The 21333-nt window shown below is 42.8% G+C and overlaps 1 protein-coding gene and 1 long non-coding RNA gene across 2 annotated transcripts; one reads left to right on the plus strand and one right to left on the minus strand.

The window, feature by feature from the left end:
- The first annotated feature begins 5193 nt into the window (after positions 1 to 5193).
- On the plus strand, positions 5194 to 14445 carry LOC121090140. The gene is made up of 3 exons (XR_005828462.1): positions 5194 to 5282; positions 10240 to 10462; positions 14143 to 14445. It is a non-coding gene; the product is annotated as an uncharacterized LOC121090140 (long non-coding RNA).
- LOC121090138 (runt-related transcription factor 2-like) lies at positions 5280 to 20327 on the minus strand. The gene is made up of 3 exons (XM_040598293.1): positions 20028 to 20327; positions 12425 to 12581; positions 5280 to 6724 (listed from the first exon to the last, which is right to left on the minus strand). The coding sequence occupies exons 1-3, from the start codon at positions 20325 to 20327 to the stop codon at positions 6555 to 6557; spliced, it is 627 nt and encodes a 208-aa protein (XP_040454227.1). The 3' UTR covers positions 5280 to 6554.
- Positions 20328 to 21333: the final 1006 nt, after the last annotated feature.

Genomic DNA, 21333 nt, shown 5'->3' on the forward strand with positions numbered 1-21333 from the left:
GTGGTGTCTCCCAAATGTATTTGCTGTGTCCCCTCCTTCCCAACCCACTTTGGAAAGTGGAGGAAGAGGTATAAGAGGTGCTACACTGAAGAGTGAGAAGAAAATGGTGATAGTAGCAACAAGTTAAATGTATGTCAAAAGTGAAGATGTACAAGAGTTCCCTTGGGAGGAAAGTATGGAACAAAATGGTCTGGGAAAAGCTACTCTAATGCCTTTTTTATACCATCTTCCTCCACGGTACCTACATGGAGTAGAGTCACAGACTTATAAAAATGTTTTTCACTTTTTCTTTCCTTATAATCATGCTGTATGTAGATACAGAATGAACTCAATTTTACTGTTGACTTCATTTGTTTAGTTATAAGCCCTTTTTCCCATCTGTATTTTTAATGGAGAGTGTAAGCTATTCAGGGCAAAACTCTCTATCATACAACTATGCAGCACAACTATGCAGAGGGGCCATGATTTTATTTGTGGCTTGAAGAGACGCTTTGAATACAAACAGCAATATCTGCACTACCAAAAAAGCACCATGATGGTCATCTTACATGCCAAATGTACTAGGAATACACTGTTTGGAAGCAGTGTTCCCTCTACAATAGGACAGAAACAATCTGTTCTGTCGACAAACACAAACCGAGACTGCATTACTATTGGTGAGGACATCTTAGGGAATGGTTTTATAGTCAGACTTGCCCATTTGTTTTAAATCATTTTCTTAAGGCCTTATCCCTCTCACCATAACGGTGAATACATGGTCACCCTGTCATCTCCCTGGGCAGCAACGTCCTCCTATGGAGACAGCCTGTGGGTGTCATGTAGGTTACTGAGATTTCAGAACTGCAGTGTATGAATTCAAGCCATGAATGAACTAGGCAGGTTTCGCTTTCATCTTACCATACACACTATGACAGCAGATACAAGTTATAATCACCGGAAAAGAAATTATTTTTACTTTCATAGTCTATTCCTTAGATGATGAGGTTTTATGCACCAGTCCCTCTCTAGCCACAGTGGAAAAAACAAGAACTGACTGGTACTTGGGATGCAGCTACCACCCCCAGCTGCCCCCTGGTCACCTTCTCCTTCTCCAGAGGCATGTGTCATGCTCGGAGTAACTGTAAGAAGCCTTGCTCTGTGGGTTACACACCGACCTCAAATGTAAACCTAAACCACTGGAATATATAATGCTGAGACCTTTGATGAGGAACACTTGAATCATCCCACCAGCTTCTTACAGTCTCTGGGAACGCTCAGGACCTCCAGTCCCCAACTTGTGCAGTTTTGTGAAATTACACATTTGCAAAAAATAAACCAGAAGTAAACAATAGGGAGTGAATGTGTCATGATGTCTTGCATTTTACACTGCAAAGAGGACCTGGTGTTGTACCACTGAAATCTGAAACACCAGCTCCTTATGGTCACCTGAGCACAGGAGGTCAGGTCCCAGCCCATAAGTGGACTGTGGTCATGCTCAAATATGTTAACAATAGTCACAGAAAAGAACCTAAACCCCATAGCATAGCCACGCTAAACATTTCTTCGGCTGTATAATCACATTTTGCCTTATTTCTTACAAAGAGGCATTATAATGCAAACATTAAGCAGTTACAACATCATTCAAAGCAACTTGCAAACTGCCAGACTGCCCACTCTGCCTTCCTCTGATCCCACTTACGCTGGGAGAAATTCGGAATAACCCAGCCTATCTCAGTAGAGGTTTATCACTCTGAAGGACACCAGCGCGAGTCACAGATTTTCTAACTTTGGTTTGGATCAAAACCCAGGACTCATTCATCGTATCTCAGGGTATTTAGCATTGACTTCAATTAAAAACCTCCTCGCCGTGCCAAAATGCTTGCAGATGCAAACTTCCGCGTTCAGTGTCTGCAACACATCGCTTGAAAAAAGCTGTGATGCTACATTTACAGGCTGAGGTAGATGGAGAAAGTAGGACCTGCCTGTAAAATTTCCCCTTGTTCTGCAAACTCTCTCTCTCTCTGCAATGCACCAATTTACCACAGTGCAAAAATACACACTTCAGTCAATACATTCTTGGGAAGGAAGGGGGGCTGGTAGAGTGGTTTTTGAAGGCAAGCCACAGAATATTCTAAACAGGGGACACGCAGCGTGTTTTAACTGCTGTGATAATTCTGCATAAAGAGATGTTAAGGATCTAGCTCCTTGCTGTAGCATGCCATGTGTCCCTGAATAAAATTACTGCCATGCAGGCTGTTAGCAGAGGAATGCGTAAACAGACAATGTATCCTTGCATCAGTTCCACAAAATGTTGCACAACACAAATGCCTCTCGATGTGTCATTTCCTGCTTGGCCACCAGCCCAGCTGCTGACAGGCAGTCAACAAGAAAAAAAAAAAAAAAAGAAGAAAAAAAAAGAAAAAAAAAAGTTTTTCTAAAAAAAAGAAAAAAGAAAAAAAGAAAAAAAAAAAACAAAACTGACAGATTTAAAGCTGTTCTACTCCAAAGGACATTCCACTAGCCCCAGACTTACCCCTCCGCCCTGCGCCTTTGAAAGAAAAGGAGGAGAACTTCCTAAAATCTCTTACGGTTTTAAGTCCAGGAATCTCAAAAATCTCAATCACTTATCTGCTTTTTATAAGCCAGGTCGGCCAAACAGTTAATACAAAGGCTGAGCAGAACCTCTCACTGGCTTTCCCTGGCTTCTGCAGCGTGCATAGACAAAAAGGTGATGTTTGCTCATACCTTTCATCACGTGTGCACCTTGCAAGCTGCAGTGGCAGAGAGATATTTGGGAGCTGAATGAAGCAGAGCAGTTTTTTCCTACTGAAACGCTTCACTTCGAAGCTCAGAACTACTTTTCCACTCATGCTGATAAAGAAAATTGTAGTTGGTGACTTTGGAGACTACCTTTAATTAGAGATGAACTAAAGTCTTTGGAAGACAGGCAAAGTATGAAAATATATAGACTTCTCCTCCCTCCTTTCTCCTGATTTCTCTCCTGAATGGGTTTCTACCAAAAACAGCCAGAAAGAAGGACACGTCTCCTAATCAAAAGGTACCGCTATGGAAGGGCAAATAAATATTTCTGTAATTATAACAAGGTAAGGAAAAGGCATTAAATGAGGATTTAGGTAAAGGTCTGGGGGGGGGGGGTTGTTCTGGTTTTTTTGGTTTTTTTTTCTTCTTATTTTAATTACTTTACAGTGATCTCTTGCTGTCAGTCAGTTATGACCTCATGACAACTTATTTCTCCAGAAAACTCCTTTCAGCCCTCCCAGCTGGAAGGCAGCTCTGCTGGCCAAGATGTGCATATGGCAGAGGTTTTATCCTGGATGTGAGGAGAGAAAAATATCTGCAGGATTTCCCAATGATTCTCAAAGATCTTATACAACCCTGCCTTCAGACTCTGTCACTCAAGAGTGCTATGTGCTGTCTCAATCCAGTACAAAGACTGTGCAACACAGTAGATGTCCCTGGATGGTAATCTAGATAGACTGAAATAGATAATTAAAAATAAATACATCTTTTCCAAAGAAAAATCATCAGAAGACCTTTTCTCACATAGAAATGGGAAGTTTTCCTAACAGAAACACCTGACATCACTGTCTCTATTAAACTGTTTTAAAATAATAACAGAGAGGCAAGGCAGCAAGCTTCTACAAGCATCTGTTTAATACAACTAAATGGCACTTAAATTTAAGAACCTGACTTTCTGAAGTGCTGAGCATCCAAAACACCAACTGGAGTCACTGCATGCCACGACTGTTCAGCACTCTTAAAGTCAGGCTCTAAATGATTGTGATATCTGTCATGGTATTGCTGCTACTCCTACTGCTGCTGGAAAGCACGCAGCATTCGTTCGCTCCAGTCAACTTGCCAACAGAAGGTCAGAGTGCCTCGCCTATAAACAAGCCTTACAAATTCACGATCTAAAGCATGATGTCATGTCTTAAAATGATAAGCTGGCAACAAAGTAAATGACATTTTGTAAAGATGTGCATAATTTTATGTTTACGCTACTTAGAATGAAGGTTCTAATAAGTCATTGGTTGTGTTCCTTTAAAGGGAAGTTTTATAACTGAGATGAATCACAACTGCAAAAGATCAAAGTTTAAAAACATCAATGATGCCATGGGGTACTTTTTAATCTTGTAATGAATGATGATCATGTGCTCTTATGAAGTTGGTCCAACTGCCAACGCCAGATGTGTATATTAAGAAAAAAGTTGTTTGTAATGTGACAGCTCTGGTTGAGCTGCCAGAGAGAGGAAAACTAGGATAACATGCTTGAGATGTCGAAGCAAAATACTGATCCTGGCAGAGAGGGGCACTATTTGCCGATACATAATTTTTTAAGAAAAACACATTAGCTATCACAGCCGCTCACTGACTTGAATTCCTTATTGCCCCCAACCACCTAATTTTCCTTATGCAATGTAAATGCCAGATACACTTCTTGAACAATTACTACCAAACGGCAATAAATCTACATGAGTGGAGGGGCTCTCAGAAGGAAGCAGAACATCAGTGAAATTCCCACAGCCCACTGGATCTACTCTTTCCCTGAAAATTCAAGTTTAAAAACTGGTCATCCTTGAAAGTATCAGACTGCAATAACAGAACTTGCAGAACCAAACTGACCACAGAGTGGAGCTTCACTAAGCATTTAGCCAAAATATTAAAATTCAAATGGACATTCAAGCTCAAATTCGGCTTTAGAAAAATATTTATGAAGAAAGACACTATAACTCCTGTAACTCTAGGCTATAAGGACTAAGTTACGGAGCATTCCTAGGTACTGAGCATTCAATGAGAATAGCAGACAGGTAACACGTCTAGAGGCCTTTCAGGTCTAAACTAAAAAACTCCAGCAGAACTGGGAAAACTTATTAAGTTATATGAACACAGCCTCACTTTTAATCCATTGATCACCAAAATACTTAGTCCCAATGCAGGCAGGTTCCCTTTCTGTGCTACACCGGGTAGTCCGTGCTAGCCTCTGTGTCATTTTCAAACTGCTCTGTTCTTTCACAGTGGTTGTGTCCCTGCTAGGAGGCTTCCTCTTTTGTGGATGCCCTAATACATACGTGGAAGCAGCCTCCAGATGGGAATGGCTAAATTATACATAACTTATTCCTGGTTTTTACTCCATGAATGCACTTTTCCCATTGTCACCAAGTAACCTATGTGGAGCACCAACTGCAAGTGAAAATGAAAAATGGGAAGTGATTCAGCTCGGGATAGAAGACCGAACAAGAATCCCCTCGCTGTGACAGACTGACACCTCAGCTGTAGAGCAGGTAGCAATTTAACTATCTATGTGATGAAATTTATCGAGAGCTACTTGCTTTTTATTATCTGTTATTCAAGATGAAACTCAACAGTCTGGACAGTTCTTACAGAAGGCATTTCAGTTCCTTTCTCTCAGTGTAAGAGGAGGTGACACTGCAGCGTGTATTAGCATGAGAAATACTTAATTGCGTGAATGCTGTCTACGTCTTTCTGTGTCTTCTGCCTTTGTGATATTTCAAAAAAAACTCCAGAAAAGCTTATTAAAGGTCTCATTTGTATGTGCAGATCAATGGTGAAATAATTACTTGAGATGCCTCTCTTATAGGGATTTTTTTAATGTGGTTATTCATCAAATAATTCTTCATCTCTAAATGTAATTTAAATACAGCTATACCTGGTTAATCCAATCAATTTAGAAAGGGTCGTTCCAGTTAAATTAAGAAAAAATTCCAGTACTGGCTCATCAGTGATACCCATATGATGTGAGACTGGTTACCAGCTAAATGTGCTAGACAGAGAGACAGCTGTATAAATCATGATGGATTAACCAGACTTGACTGTATCTAAAAATAAGCACTTCCCATAACACTGCTAGGGCACGACAAAACACAATTGTCATAAAAATATAGTCAGTGATGATTGCAAATATATCCTTAGTAAGTTAGGAAGGTGCACTGCTATGGCATAAACGGCTGAGTGAAAACCTGCTGGACTATGTTTAAACAAAACATACTTTCCATGCACAAATAAGAAACAAAGACCATGCTGCTGATATACTGGTTTTTTATCTTTCTTTGGCCCCCAGGGGTCTATGATGAGTCCATAGCTGAAAACCAATTTCAGGTATGATGAGATTAACCAGGTGCATTAATTATCTGATGGCAAAAGAATTTAAGGGCAAACAAAAAGGCACTATATTATGTATTTTCTCTCTGTGCTAGGACTGATCCTGAAAGATCAGTCTCCTGTTTTGTTCTAAACATCTTCAGTTGGAACCTTACAGGAGTTTAGGGAATTCAGCATATTGCAGGATTGTACCTATTATGCCTAAATCAGATTATATATAAATACAGTGGGTTTAATTCTCATTTACGTTGGCACATAATGTATCAAGACCTTGATGTGAATGAGAATCAGGTTCGTGATTGCCCAAATTCAGCCAAGCACTTAAGTGTGCGTTTAATGCAAGTATGTGTGTGGTCCAATAGACTCCAAATTAAGCATGCGCTTACATATTTTGCTAAGCAAGAACCAATGTTTGACAAAGACATATATTTCATTTATAGGTCTCCGTTAAACAAAATTAAGCAGATGTTAAGTGCAAAAATGAGAATATAATACTCACTTCTTGGCTCCCTTGGCCCATCCACTGTAACCTTTATAGCTCTGTGGTACGTAGCGACTTGGGGGGGATTTGTCAGGACAGTTATTGTCAAAGTAAAGCTCTTTCCTACAAAGGGGAAAAAACAACAAGGAATGAGTGATTACAACATGAAAACAGTCACATGCATGTTCAGTAAAGAATCAAAGACGTTTAAAATTATTCCCTGTCGTTACCACAATCGTGAAAATTAAAAACATAACTGACCATAGGAGTTTTCCTTCCCTTCAGTTTTACTCTATGTCAAGAATATGTCCATGTGTTGACAATCTAAATGTTTCTTATTTAATAATGGGTCATCATACAATGACAGAACAAAAGTGATTCACTGCTGAGGACAAGCCAAATTCTTTGCTGCATTGAAAGTGGTGTAAATCCAAAGCAAGTCAGACAATTTAAAAATTTACTCCAGTTTTGCAGCTGTGTGACAGAGAGCAGAATGTGGCCACATGTTATTTACTTCACACAGTTTTATCATTTCATTTGTTTGACTCGACTACAATAAGATGAGGAAAGAATATAATTTCCTCCTGGGAGTTATTTTAGCAGGGAATCAGTGTCTCCTGTCCTTCATATGCCAGGGGTAGTATGATGATATCATTATTACTGGAACACACTTTTTCCCTTACATATAGTCCATCTATGAAATACTAAGAAAGCCCCCAACTTTCCAGTGAGGGTGAGAAACTGCTATGTGCATGTATGTTGCTATCAGAAGTTTGTATATTTTTTTAAATTTTATTTTCAAAATTCGAATTCATGCAGAGATTGCACAAGATCATCCGCAGCCTTTAGCTGAATCAAAACGTTAAAAAGAAATAAATAAAGGGAGCTGCCTGCGTCTGAGTGCACATTCTCACAAGGCACTGGCCCCCGTTCGGGAGACTCACTGACAGTTGTAATCTGTTAGATATGCAACGGTTAGTCATGTCAGATAGTCAAAACTGAAAACTGTTTCAAGACAGGAAAAGGTGGGCGTACAACAGTGACTCAATAAAACAGTCAGCAATCTTCGGCCTTCATGCTCATTTAAGCTGTTACTTTACCAGACACTTAAAACTCTCTTTCCCCCCCCTCCTCCGCCTCCTCGCTGTGTGTATACGTGCATTTTTGTTGCTAGGGCTTTTCCTCTTACTGAACTCTGAAGGCATTCAATCAAGACACAAATCTTAAATGATATGTAACAGCGCAAACTTAATGCATTTTTTTCGAGCCTAATATAGAACAGCTTATATATAAGGCATAATACAGAACAGAGCTTTGGCTGTCAAATCTGGTAATTGGTCTTTCTTTCTGGTCCAAGTCGTATATCCCCCAAACCTGCCTGAGACACGCATCATTTATTATCAGGAGTGCAACTTCAAACTGTCTTGGCTATATTTTTTCACGAACTAGAATGCGACATGGATATTTTTTAAGGAAATATAACTGTCATTTAGAGCAAAATGATTTTCCAGGTGTGGCTGTGCCCCAGCTGTGCCCACCTCTCCAAGAGATGCAGGTTAGAGGGAAGGTCAGAACCCAGCAAAGGTGCAAAAATCTCAGGAGGCTGAATCCCATCTCAGTGGAGATGCATGGCTGAAAGTGGCTTTCCCTAGTTTCATTGAGAAATGGATTATTTCTCAGATCTTTTGAGACTGATCATCACAAGAGGAGAATTAGGTGTATGTAAGGATGTCCAGCCTTTGTCAAATCCTGCCCATCCACCATCCCCAGAGGTAAACTGTGTGTCCTGCCAGAGTACAGTGTGTACAAAGGCATCCTCCAGGCATACAGCAACAGCTCTACTTAAGCACATAGTGCTTCCATGCCTGCTTCTTTGGGGCTGAAAAAGGTCTGTGCCTTTTCTTCCTCTCCAAGCAGGTATTAGCCTATTGCTTGTATACGTATCATTCGCCAGGGATTGGTTTAAGGCCTCCTGCAGCACCAGCTTATCATGTCAAAAAGTTCTGACTATTAAATTGTATGATGATGACATTCAGATGACAATTACCCATACAAAATCAGTGGCGTGTTATTGGTAAAAAAGACACTAAAGGGATTTTCTATATACCTTCCAATGAAGAATTCAGCTTTCCAATGCTACCGTTCTGCTTATATGCCAAATCAGTATAAAAGTCCATCACAACTAAAAATTAACCCAACAAAATATACTGTTTGTAAGGTGCTGTGAAATCATTCTATAGCAAAGCACAGCAACATTTTCTACACTAAGTGTACCTCAACAGGATGCAGTGGCCAGAAAAAAAAGCCTTCCTCAATATAAAGAGCTATGTTTTGACCTCACCTGTGAGCATTTCTTTCTACCTTGTCACCTCTGAGCCAGCCTAAGTTGAAGAGGTAAGTATCTAATTTGAAAATGAAACTGGTTTTGTTCCCCAAGCGGTATTCTCCCAGACTAAAGCATTAATGAAGTAACACTGCTGAAGCCCACTCGCACTCAGTAAACAGTACATCACTTCATCGCAGGGAGCTAAGCAGCCCTGCCAGTGCACTCAGGTTCCAGGGCTTTCAAGAGATGATTTACATATTACAGGATTAAGAACAAAATAAATTTTTTAAGGTCCCCTCTTTCAATGATGCTTATGTCTTCCGCAGATACTTCACAGATATCCCTCTTCAGCCACAAAATCCTTTAATGCACTTTTTATCACCTTTCTTTATTGCTCTTAGTCATTTCAACTATTCACTTTCAGAGGCTAAAGTCTAATTGTAGTTCTCTTTTATTAAATTCCCCAGCCAAGCAGTCATCTGGCACTATTGCTTCAGTGTGTCTAAACTGTGCATTCTTTGTTATTCACACATGTGAGCCGAGCTGACACAGAGGAGGACGAGATGGACATATGCTGAAGCACAAGGCAAACCCCAGAAATTAGCTTGAAAGGAGACTCGGCAGCTTGTGTGTGTTGCATATTTTTTCAGTTAGATGCTAATGTGATTAAAGTATCAGGACACAACAAAATTAAGGTTATGATCCTTTGCTTATTGAAGACAGGAATTCTTTCTTCTCTGCGCTGTGGATCAGGCTTGTAAAAGTGAGCTACCGCCCGAAAACCACATACAAACAACTTCTGCATTCACACAAAGCACCCCGGTTACTTATTCTTATGAATCCAGAAAAGGTGTTTAAGAGAAATTATACAAACAAAAACGTGAAGCTTCTGTCAGGCAAGCAACATTAATATGTATAAAACCCCAGTTGCTTCGTTCAGCCATGGGAAGCAAGAAAAAACGTGGGAGAGGAGGTGAAGTGCTAAGTTGATGATTCAGACTTCACAATCAAATTTAGAGATACAGAGATCAAAGCGCGAGCTGTTTAGAAAGATGTAAATCTAAAGTCAGGAACAGGTGTGGATTAGTTTCTCGCCACCGAAAAATGATTTCTTTATTACTTTATTTTTCCTGTTCTACTTCAAGATCTGCATCTACCGGTATTTTTCTACGTAAGGAGCTTTCTCACTTCTGTTTGCAACTACTGCTTTCTTTTCCTGCTATTTTAAGCCGAGTTCTAAAAATCTATCATTAATGATAACTCTTTCTCCTTCTCTCCCTCTCTCTCTCTCTCTCCCCCTCGCTGTTCTAAGTCTGGAAGACAAGTCTGGACCAATTTCTCCATCCTGCCTCTGGCAGCAGAATGCAGCATTTCAGATCCTCCACCGAGTCCCGGCTGCTTCAAAGGAAAAGCCCTACTTTCTTCCGTTAAGATCATAAGAAATATAGGGGGAGGGGGTCAGCTCTGTTTGGACATAATTACACTTCATCAAAAGAAGCTTTCTTCATCTTCCATGCGTGAAAAGTCTGCAAGCAGTTAAGTCTGTCTTTTTTCTTCCTTTTTTTTTTTTTTTTTTTTTTTTTTTAAATATAAAAATTGCTATTTGGGAAACTAGCCAAAACTCAGAAAGCCAATATAGTAAAACAGTGCACACCCTTTGTTTTTCTTTGAAGTCTCTTAAATAAATATGTTGAGGGTTTGAAAAGTACACTATCGCTTTTCCATAGATACTACCCAGACTGATCAGAGAAAAAGTCTATTCCAAGTCTGCTAGACACAAATATAAATTAAACTACTGGAACCCAATTTTAGGAGGTTTGTGCTTGTATGTGTCTGTAGCTGTATCTACTGGAGCTTTAGGCCTTATATTTCATTTCCTATGCTTTAATAAAAAGTATATATCATCGGTTTCAAATGAAATTCACAGATCAGAGGTAGTACATCACATCTCAGTTCTTTTTCAGCACTACTGAAAGACTGATACACTAGTGAACTTTTACTGCAAGGCAGCAGTAGTGATGGAGCCAGAGAACTTTCAAACCTAATCCATCAGCAGAATAACAAAGCAGACTGGGGTTTTTTAAAGAAAGCAAGACAAATGGAAGAGATAGGTAACACCTTATCCAAAAGGGCAGTGAACTCCATATTTATATTGCATTACTGTTGCAATAGTCATTCAGTCTTTCAAGTTCTTCTTTATTACAAATACTTTTTAAGTTGTAAAATGATAAAGAGAATTGTTGACCAGGTCACTAAAATAAAAAAATAGCCACTGTAAGCCACGCTTATGGACACACTTTCAGAAAGCACTTCTAAAAGCGTGCCAACTGATTTAGATTGTCTAGGCCTCTGTCATATGTTTAATATTTTTTTTTGGACAAATACTCTTCCCTTCATTAAGATGAATTACAACTGCTTTCTGAAGAATATTACTATAAAATTAGCTTTATTGCTAACTTCCCAGGACAACTCTTTGGCTTCTGTTGCTTTGTTTTGCCCCATGCAAGGCTAGTTAAAAAAAAAAATTAATAATTAATTTAAATACATAGAGGAAAAAAATGTAGGTTGGATCAATGACTGATAAAACAAACCCCTCTGAAGATTCTTGCAGCAACAACTGAAGTGCCAGCTTCCTTCGAGCTATCCTTTCAATCATTACCTGAAATTTGAAAGCAGCTACAAGGCTCTTAAAGAGGAATTCTTGCAAACTTGCAATAATTACAAAGGCTTTCTATAAGTGCAGTGCAGTTTCCAGATTATAGGAAGCTCCTAAACAGCTGGAAGACAATGACAGCACTCTACATCTTCAAAAAAAAAAAACCCAACCCATATTGAAAGTTACCCTGTCATTTAAAGTAAAGGTTAAATTTAGTTCAAGCCCAAGCTTACCAGCAATTCATAAAAAGTTAACCAGTTTACTAAAAAGAAAAGTACAAACTATTTTTGCAGGTCATATGCAGTTTGATTGTACAGGCCAGGGAAGTCACTTGAAAGCTTTCCACCAATAGCTGTAAGCCCTTGAAGATGTAAGCCCTTGAAGAATATAACCTATAGCACGTGATATGCAAATTCCCCTTAATTATAGGTCTTCTGCAACAGCTTCAGAAGCAGCTCTACTGCTGAAGGGAATTCTCCACCTCTCACTGCATGGCCTGAGATACACTCTCTGACTCCAGATAACCTAGATCACAAATACCCCCATTTTCTTCTACTTCTGTTGTGTGATTATAATAGGGAAGCAGATACTTTGCAAATAATTTTTCAAAATCTGTGTCTGATAAAAACATAGAGACACGATGAGTCAGAAAAACATGAGAGAAACTCTTAACTTGGTTTGCACAGATGCTGAAGATTGCAAATAAAATATGCATTATCCCTCCAAATAAAAGGCCAACATGACATTATTTACAGATTAATCAGTATTTCATTGCAAAGTAAGTTTTACATCTAGACATCAGTTTTACTTCATTATGGATGCATAAAATGCAGTGGCCTACCTCTTCCACTTCTGCCCACAAATCGTAAGTCGTTAAATCTGGCCACCTGGTTCTTCATCACAGCAGAAGCATTTCGTAGCTCTGCAGAGTAGTTCTCATCGTTTCCAGCCATGACAGTGACCACTGTTCCATCAGGCACTTCTCCTAGGGCCACCACCTGTTAAAATGGGAAGACAACCACAACTCGTGAAGCAACACTTTGAAAACGCATGTCTCCATCCCAGCTTTGCAGGCTGCCATGCTCATTACAAAGCTCTGTGGCAGCTTCTCCAGCCTGCTGTGGAGTCATGTATTAGCTGAACACAGAACAAAGTGCCACATCAAACAAAGAAACATCTTGTATTGTCTCCCATTCGCATAGCCTAATAGGGAGTTTCTTCTTTGTTACAGTTCTTCAGAAACATTCAACATCCTTATGTAGAGTGCATGGTTTAATGCTTCCTGAAGGCCAACTTTGTTCTTAGCAACCAGTGAGAGGCCAGAAAACATGAGGCATGGCTTGTATCCATAAATTATATGCGGGAAAGCATTTGAAATGGAAAGTTAGAAATTACTATTAGCAGCCTTATCACCCAGATTTGGTTCTACTTCTCTGCTGGTTGCACTCATCGCCTTGACCCTAGAACTCCTCAAACTTCAAGCTAGAGAGACATCCACCCCCCACCCCCCCACCTATCCCAGGAGTGGCACCAGGGGCATTAGCAGACAAAGCTCTCCACCCAACACTCTGTTGCGATGGAGCACTCTATGGCTGGAATTCAAACTCTTCAGATGCAATATAAAACAAAGGCTGTACTTCCTTGCAGGCATGCAAATTCTCATAGCACTCACAAGAGTTGCTTGTGGTTAGCACTGATACCTCCCTCAAATTCCAGGATGGGTGAACAGAAAATATCAAAGTATTTCTCCCTATGTTTCAGCTACCTGATAGTCTCACTTTTATGCTTCAGTGGTTGTGTAGTGCTCCATCACCTGATTACGTAAATGCCACAGAGCAGACAGCTACTGTCTTCTAATCTGTAACCACCAGGGATACCTACAGTGTTACTGCACTGTGACTTTTTAAAGTAAAAATAAAGTTAAGCAGGAATATACTAAGTTATGAGGAAGAAATCATACACATGCCTCACATGGGACAGAAAAGTCCACAAAAGTATCAAGAAAATAATTTTGTTTTACCCAGTTAGCTAATACCCACAATGGAAATAAACTTGTAACAAAAAGAGATTCAGAAATATGGTATGGCTGAGCTCAAAGTTGGAAAAAAAATATACCTTGAGATACAAAGTCTGTCCCCTTCCAGTTTCTACTAATTGACATGGTCAGATACAACTTTTTGTATTATGCAGAGCAATTTATTCTGTCTCCTGAAATATATATTACATTTTGTCATAAGCCCTGCTTGAAATTTCGTTCTTATAAGTGATCCTGGCTGAAACTAATAATTGCAGGTTGCACTGTTATATTAATTAAGTGGAAAGAATGAAGAGCTCTGCATACATAGGGAGAGCATTATGTCGTCCAATGCGCTGTACAATTTTTCTCTAGAACAATAAAAACTAACGACAAGGGTATACAAAATCTGAAAATATTTAAAATGGACTATATTACTGAAAATTATAGCTTGTCTTATTTAAAAGAAATACTGAAGAGAAAGAATAAAGCAAAGCTGAAAAGGATCTACCCTGGTGCTTTTCTGTCTTTCCGTAAAACACCAGGTAATACCACCCGAAACTGGAAACTGAGTTTTGCCACAAACAACTGTGAGGTCTCCATCTATCAAGCAAAGATTTTACTTTAAAGTGATGTGAACGTCCCTGAACATAACAACACAGGAACCACCGCTGCGGATAAGATCTGAGGTCCCACTAGCTCACTGCCTTGGGTCTGACAGCAACCAGGTCTGCCAGCTTCAAAGCAAGGTGTAAGGAATAATAAATAATAATCAAATAACAAATAATAAGCTGCTGAACAGATTACAGAGCTGACTCTAACTCTTAATAAATGGATATTGGCTTACACTTGACAGCATGGGGCTTGAGATTACTTATAAAACACTCTCCAGGTTGTGATAGACCACGTTATCTCTGGACAGTGCTGTCATGCACATTAGCATCCAGGGGAGCTGCAACCTATGCTTTTTATATCTCATGAAACAAGGAGAAAAAAAAAATAAATCACACCAACTCCAGAAATGCAAAGAAGCCGAGAACACAGGAGGAAGTGTGAGTCTGCCAGGGGCCTCGGAAGAGGGAGCGGAATGACTGCAGCCTCAGCTCACCTCTTTCTCTCGAGGTAACCAGAGCACAGAGCAGGCAGCAGCATCGTATCTCCCTCTCACCCCAGTCTCCCGAACACAGGTACCGCTTGCAAAACCTGGGCAGGCGGAAGCAAGACCTCTTAAAATGCCCCCCCTGTGCCCCGTTGCTTTTCAGAGCTTTCCTCCCTACCCGTTCCACTCGACGATGTCAGTTCAATTTGTCAGCTTAGACATCAGCCTAAAACTGCACGTGCCGCTGCCAGAGTCACTGGGCTGATAGCGCCTAATCAAGAACTGTATCATTACTGCAATGCACTGGCTTTCCGATGCAGTATGATGCAATATCGCTATTTGTCTAGTTAGCAGAAGACCGAAGGAAAAGACAGACTGAAATCAGAGGTGAAAATAAAAACTTTGGCTAATAAAAGAAAGTCATGGGAAACTCCCCTGCTATGCAACAGGAGTAAAATGCTTGTTCTCTTCATACTTTTTTTACCATGAATTAGCAGAAGATTATTGCACACATACATAATAGCACTGGTTAGAAAAAAGCTTTGCAGAACAAGTTTGAAACCTGGAGAAATACATATCATTTTGAGAATTTAAAATAGTAATGTTACATACTGAAAAGCTGTTGGCATAAACCCGATTTGGTAATTTTATGCCATGTATCAATCCAAAATTATTTACATATTCTTAGAAAAAGGATTGTAAATGCACTGTGAAATTAACTGTGTAAGAAAATAAAAACTAAAAGTAGCCACAGTGCACACTCCTTACCTATTCTTCAAACACAAATATCTCTAGTATTACAAAATCTTTATTTTCCGCATTAAACCACCTACACATTTTGGTGATTAAAGATAGATTTTGCTTTTGCTTTTTTTTTTTTTTTTTTTTTAACTAAAGCTCAAAAAGGTACATGAAGTCAGATGAAGCCACAAAATAAAACCAAATCAATTCTTACAAATTGAAAATAACTATGTATTTTTTGTATAACACAATTCTTGTCCGGTTAGGCAACCTGTTTGCCCAGTTTCGGTCCACTGAGATTTGAACTGGCCAAAGTATGTACCCTAAAGACGGAAGTTATAAGCATGAAGCAAAACTACTATACAACAGCAGGTACTAAGCCTTGCTGTGGAGTAAAAGGCTTGTTTCAAAAAGGAAAAAAAAAAAAAGCTAGTATACATGCTAAACAGTTCCTTTCAAACACTGATATCTACCGCTTCAACAACTTTTCTAGTGAAACACTGCATTCAAACAGCTTCTGAATGCAAAATCTTCTGTATTGAGAACGCTTTTTCCAGAGATTGCCAAAAGAGCATCTGATACTATTAAAAATATTTTAATGTTCTGTAACTTAAAACAGAATAACTGATTTGCACTACTTTTTGTTTCAAAATATACATCTGGGCTGACAATTTATACAGCAGGTTTCAGCTTGAAGCTATTTAAAACAGCTGAGTTATAAACTCTGAAAATTGGGGTTTGGAGTGGAAATGCTGACAGACCCTTAACTACTGTGGTGCTACTGGGGAAAGGTTTTAGACCTCATGTCCCTTTCCTCTGCCCCTGCCTTTAGGTCCGTTAAGACTCTTTGCTACTATCAGTATCACACAGAAGCCACTTGTAACATCTAACGTGGCAAGTTGAGTCTTTATGACTTCCAGTAAAAAATCCAGGCAGACATATAAACAGAGGGCCAAAGTCCGATGACTTAAATAAAGTCCTGCTGGACATTAAGATTAAAAAGTGAATACAATTTGGACCTGGGTGCACAATATCCATTTATTTTATGCTGGAATACTAATGGATAGTTAGAGCTATACTAACAGGTACAAGTCTAATGCTCTTCCCAACAAAACCAGTTTGCAGTAACAGTCTTATTAGTTACTACACACAACAGGGACTCCCTCCCCAGTGCGTGTAAATATTAGTAATTAAAATTCAAATCTAATACTAAGCCAACATTATTTCAAAAAATTATAATCAAACCAGCACTGTTTATAACATACTTCCTCTCCTGCATAAGATCTGTTTTTTTAAATTAAACCAGTGCTATATCCAGAGTACTTTTTAACTAGACATCTTTGCAAGAGAATTATGACACACTTAACACACCACTCAAAACATTATCATCAACATATTATTTATTGCCAATAAAACTTCAAAAAGTGTGTTGTCTGTGAGCTGTTTTACTTTCAAGTTACTTCTTAGCCAAGATTTCTATAGCCCAAATCTCTCTCTTTCTCCTTTTCAGAGATAATTCCCATTCTGTTGTAGCACAATCAAGTGTTTCACTGTATGATACGTGCAGCTTCTTTGGTCTAAAAGTACTGGACAGCTGCAAGCAAGTCAAATTTGAAAAATAAAATTAATCTTTAAAGCCAGTCAAAATTATTTCCACTGAGTTTCAAATTAATTTACCAGTAAATAAGGGTATGTACGTCTTCAGTGTATTTTAAAAAGTAGGCATCGCATAGTGCAAATGAAAACACAGATGAACCTACAGCAGAAGGGAGCAAGGGGTGATACGTCTATCTGACACATCAGTAAATTAATGAGACCTATACCTCCCTGTCAGCAACCAAACATAGGACCCAAATATAAGATGTGTATAACTATATATATTTGAACACAAAAAGATTAGGGAACTGTCTAATCCTTTTTCTACCTTTTTATCACATATAAGTATTCTTATTGTAATAACATTCTGAATATTTTAATATTTAGTTTAGATCTTTCCCTTATTCTAATGAACTGCCACCGCATCCTTCGAATTGCTGTAAGGTAAGAGATGGCTCTGACGTTTCAAATGAAAACTGCAATGCAAGTACAATAATGCAAGAGCTCTATCATCCCTCCTATAAACAGCAACTATAATACCAACTTAATCTAATGCTTGATTAAATTATAATCACAATTTTCCAAAAGCTCCTCCTTCTCACCCCACAGCCCCTGTGAATCAGGATCACTGTGATCAACACCTAGAGTGCCTTGGAATGCGACACCAAGTCACGAAAACAGAAAACACCCTTTTTTTTTGCCATATCTACTTCATCCGACCATCACGACCTGCAGAAGCAGGCCCCGTGCACAGGGTTCCTCCTGCAACTCCAGGCTCTCCCAGCTGCCGCCCTCACACAAAAGCACTTTAAAGTCAACTCTCATCTGCACCCCTATAACATTTCCAAAGCAAAGCTTCAGCTTTACCACCAGTCACTTTACCACCAGCTCATTTAACCACTTCTACTATTTTTTTTCCCAGATAAATGGCAACGATAACACAGCTAGTGATGGGGACACACGAGAATAAGGTGATGTTCTGGAAACGCGCTGAGTGAGACCTTTTTCCAAACTGTTCTACCTTTCGAGTGATTTCCAGGCACATTATTTGGCACATCGCGGGTGAGGGAGTGATAAGCCCCTTGCAGGGCCACCCCACCCCGTCTCTGACCCCGCACCCCACTCGGGCAGGTGCTCTGGGACACCTGAGCCATCACCATCACCCTACCAAAGGCCACAGGAGAGAAAGCTCTGGAGAGAATACTTGCAAATACTACCAGGGGAGGAAAAGAGGTTGCTTTAAAGCGTGGGATTATTCTTGTTTATTATTACAGTTTTTCTAAAAAAATCGTTTCCTCTTATTAGCACGCCATGGGGATGTAGACAGAAAATTAAAAGCAGCATCCTCGGTGCAAATCGGGGTGGTATTTATTACTTAAACGAGCGAACCCTGCCAAGGAGAGGTCTTCTAGCCAGACACTTCCTCGCTTGTCCACCAGGAGAAGTGAAGGGGCCCTGCGCCCCCCCCTCCCCAGGAGCCCCATCCCCCCCTGCTCAGCCCCATCTCAGCCCGGGCTGCCTCTGGGGTAGGGGGGCAAAGCCCCTCTGCCCCCTCTCCCACCCCAGCGCCCCCAGCCTGACCCTCGGACCCCAGCCTCCAAAGAACGTTTCACTCACCCCAGATCCCCCAGTGCCACCTCTGGGAGTGGGGAAGAAGACAGGGGCACCCCCAGGGGTGAGGTACTGGGTTTCTCGGGGCGGGGGGGGGGGGACACGACACGCTTTGCACCCCCTCACCGAGCTCAGGCCGATGGGTAAATAACCCCTTCCTCAGGGAGGGAAAGCAATAGATTTTTTTTTTTTTTAAGAATGCCCAGGAGAGGGTCTGTGGGGAGAAGGGAGTGTCCCCAGGGGTGCTGCTGAGGGGGGCACAGGGTGCCCGGGGGCTGCGTGGGGGTGTCACGCCGGCACTGCCCCGCGGGGACGGAGATAACGGGATGGCTCCCGGGGTGCGCGCGGGGCGGGCCAGAGCACGGGGTGCATTGCCGGGGGGGGGGGGGGGGGGGGGGGGGGGGGGCACTGCAGCCGCTGCAGGGGTGAGGGGGGCAGAACAGGCACTGCAAGGTCGCAGGGCAGAACGGGCATTTCGGGGGGCACAGGAAGCATTGCGGGGGGGGGCACGGGAGCCACTGCAGGATGGGGGGTATAGGAGGCACCGCGCGGGTTGCACAGAAGGCATTGCGGGCCGGTGGGCGGCGAGGACGCTTCGCGGGGGGGGATGATATGTGTGTGTGGGGGGGGGTGACAGGGGGCACGGCAGGACAGAGGGCACAGAAGCTACTGCAGGACGGGGAGGGGGGGGGGCGGAGGCACAGCAGGACGGGGGAAGCACTGAGACACTGCAGGACGGGGAGCACAGGAGGCACAGCAGGATGGGGACAGGATACAGAAGCCACGGCAGGACTTGGGGGGGTTGGGGGGGTGTGCAGGAGGCATGGCAGGATGGGGGGGCAGAGAAGCCCCTGTGGGCCGAGGGGGAGCACGGAAGCAGGATGGGGGACCAAGGGGAGGTACTGCAGGACTGGGGGGACACAGAAACCCCTGAAATCCGGGGGGGGCGGGGGGGGGGGGGGGCACGGGAGACATTGGAGACATTGCAGGACTGGAGGGGCACAGACACCCCTGCAGGACGGGAGGGCACGGGAGACATTGCAGGACTGGGGGGGCACAGAGACCCCTGCAGGATGGAGGGGCACGGGAGACACTGCAGGACTGGAGGGGCACAGACACCTCGGCAGGATGGGGGGGTACGGGAGCCATTGCAGGACTGGGGGGGCACAGAGACCTCCTCAGGCCGGGGGGCCGAGGGAGACACCTCCGGACTTGGTGGCGGTGGGGGGTGGGTGGCACAGGAGGTACCCAGGCCGGGGAGGGGGGGGGCAGTGAGGCCCCTGCGGGCCGGGGGGGGCAGAGGCGTCTCTGCGGGAGGAAGCGCGGCGCGGCGCAGGGGGAGGCAGCCCCGGCCGGCGGCGGCTGCGGGAGGGGGTGTCTCACCTTGAATGCCACCGGGAGGGTCTTGTTGCAGCGCCAGTGCGAGGGCAGCACGGAGCAGAGGAAGTTGGGGCTGTCGGTGCGGACCAGCTCGGCGGGGTGGTCAGCGATGATCTCCACCATGGTGCGGTTATCGTGGGGGCGCAGCCTGGGCACGGCGGCCGCCGCTTCTTGCTGCTGCTGCTGCTGCTGCTGCTGTTGGGCTACTACGACAGGGCTGACTTCGCTCATCTTGCCGGGCTGCAGGCTGCTGGAGGGGGGGCTGAACCTCCGGCTGGTGCTGGGATCTACGGGAATACGCATCACAACAGCCACAAGTTAGCGAGTTGGGGGGCGGGGGGGGGGGGGGGAGCGGTAGGGGGATCGCTTGAGGAGGCGTGTAGTGGGGGGTGGGGGTTGTAAAAAAAAAAAATCTAGCCGAAAAAGGGGTGAATGAAAAAGTGGAGGGGTGAGGATATGGGGCAAAAAAAGCAAATCGGAGTGGGCGGGGGGGAAACCCAAAAAACCACACACACAAAAAAAGCAAAAACAGGAGCGGATTAAACGCACGAAAAAAAAAAAAAAAAAAAGTCAAGTCTTTTTGTTTTGGTGGTGTTTTTTTTTAAAGAAAGATTGAGGGGGCGGGGGGTGATGCCGGTCCGGGGGCGCCTGCAGCCTGGAGAGCAGCGAGGAGACAGAGTCTGGCTGCGGGGTCCGGGGCTGCCCCTCTTAGCAAAGCCCGGCTGGAAACTGCATGGTCCCGGCTTCTGCCCAGCTGCAAAGCGCTGCTGCTTCTCCTCCTCCTTCCTTCCTTCCTTCTTGCACAGTCTCTCTGCTCTTTTCCCTCCTTCTAAGCCACCGTTTCTTCCCTCAAGTGCTTGAATTTCTTTCCTTTTTCTTCCCCTCCCTCCCCGTCCTCTTTTCCTTTTCGGATTTGCAAAAAGGTTGTCTTGGGAGAAGTCACACTCGCTGCTGGTTCAGTTTCCTGGGCTGCTGCTGTTGGCGGCCGCCAGAAGAAGAGCGTAACTCTCCAACCCGGGAGAGGGGGTGTTCAGGGGAACGTCCCGATTTCCTCCGAAGAAATCTTCCTCCTCCGGACAGAAAAAAAAAAAAAAAAAAAAAAAAAAAAAAAAAAAAAAAGGAGCAAACAAAAAGCCCCGCTGGGACAGAGGCGAGGAGCCGCTGGGCTCCCCCGCTTATTGCCTTTGGCTTCAGGAAGCGGAGGGGAGCAGGAGCTCGGGAAGGGGCTTGGGAAAAGTGGCTCCCCCCCCCCCCCCCCCCCCCCCCCCCCGAAAAAAAAAAAGAACAAAAAAAAAAGCGCTCCCGAAGA

Source organism: Falco naumanni, chromosome 6 (assembly GCF_017639655.2).
Source record: "Falco naumanni isolate bFalNau1 chromosome 6, bFalNau1.pat, whole genome shotgun sequence".
Lineage (NCBI taxonomy): Eukaryota > Metazoa > Chordata > Aves > Falconiformes > Falconidae > Falco > Falco naumanni.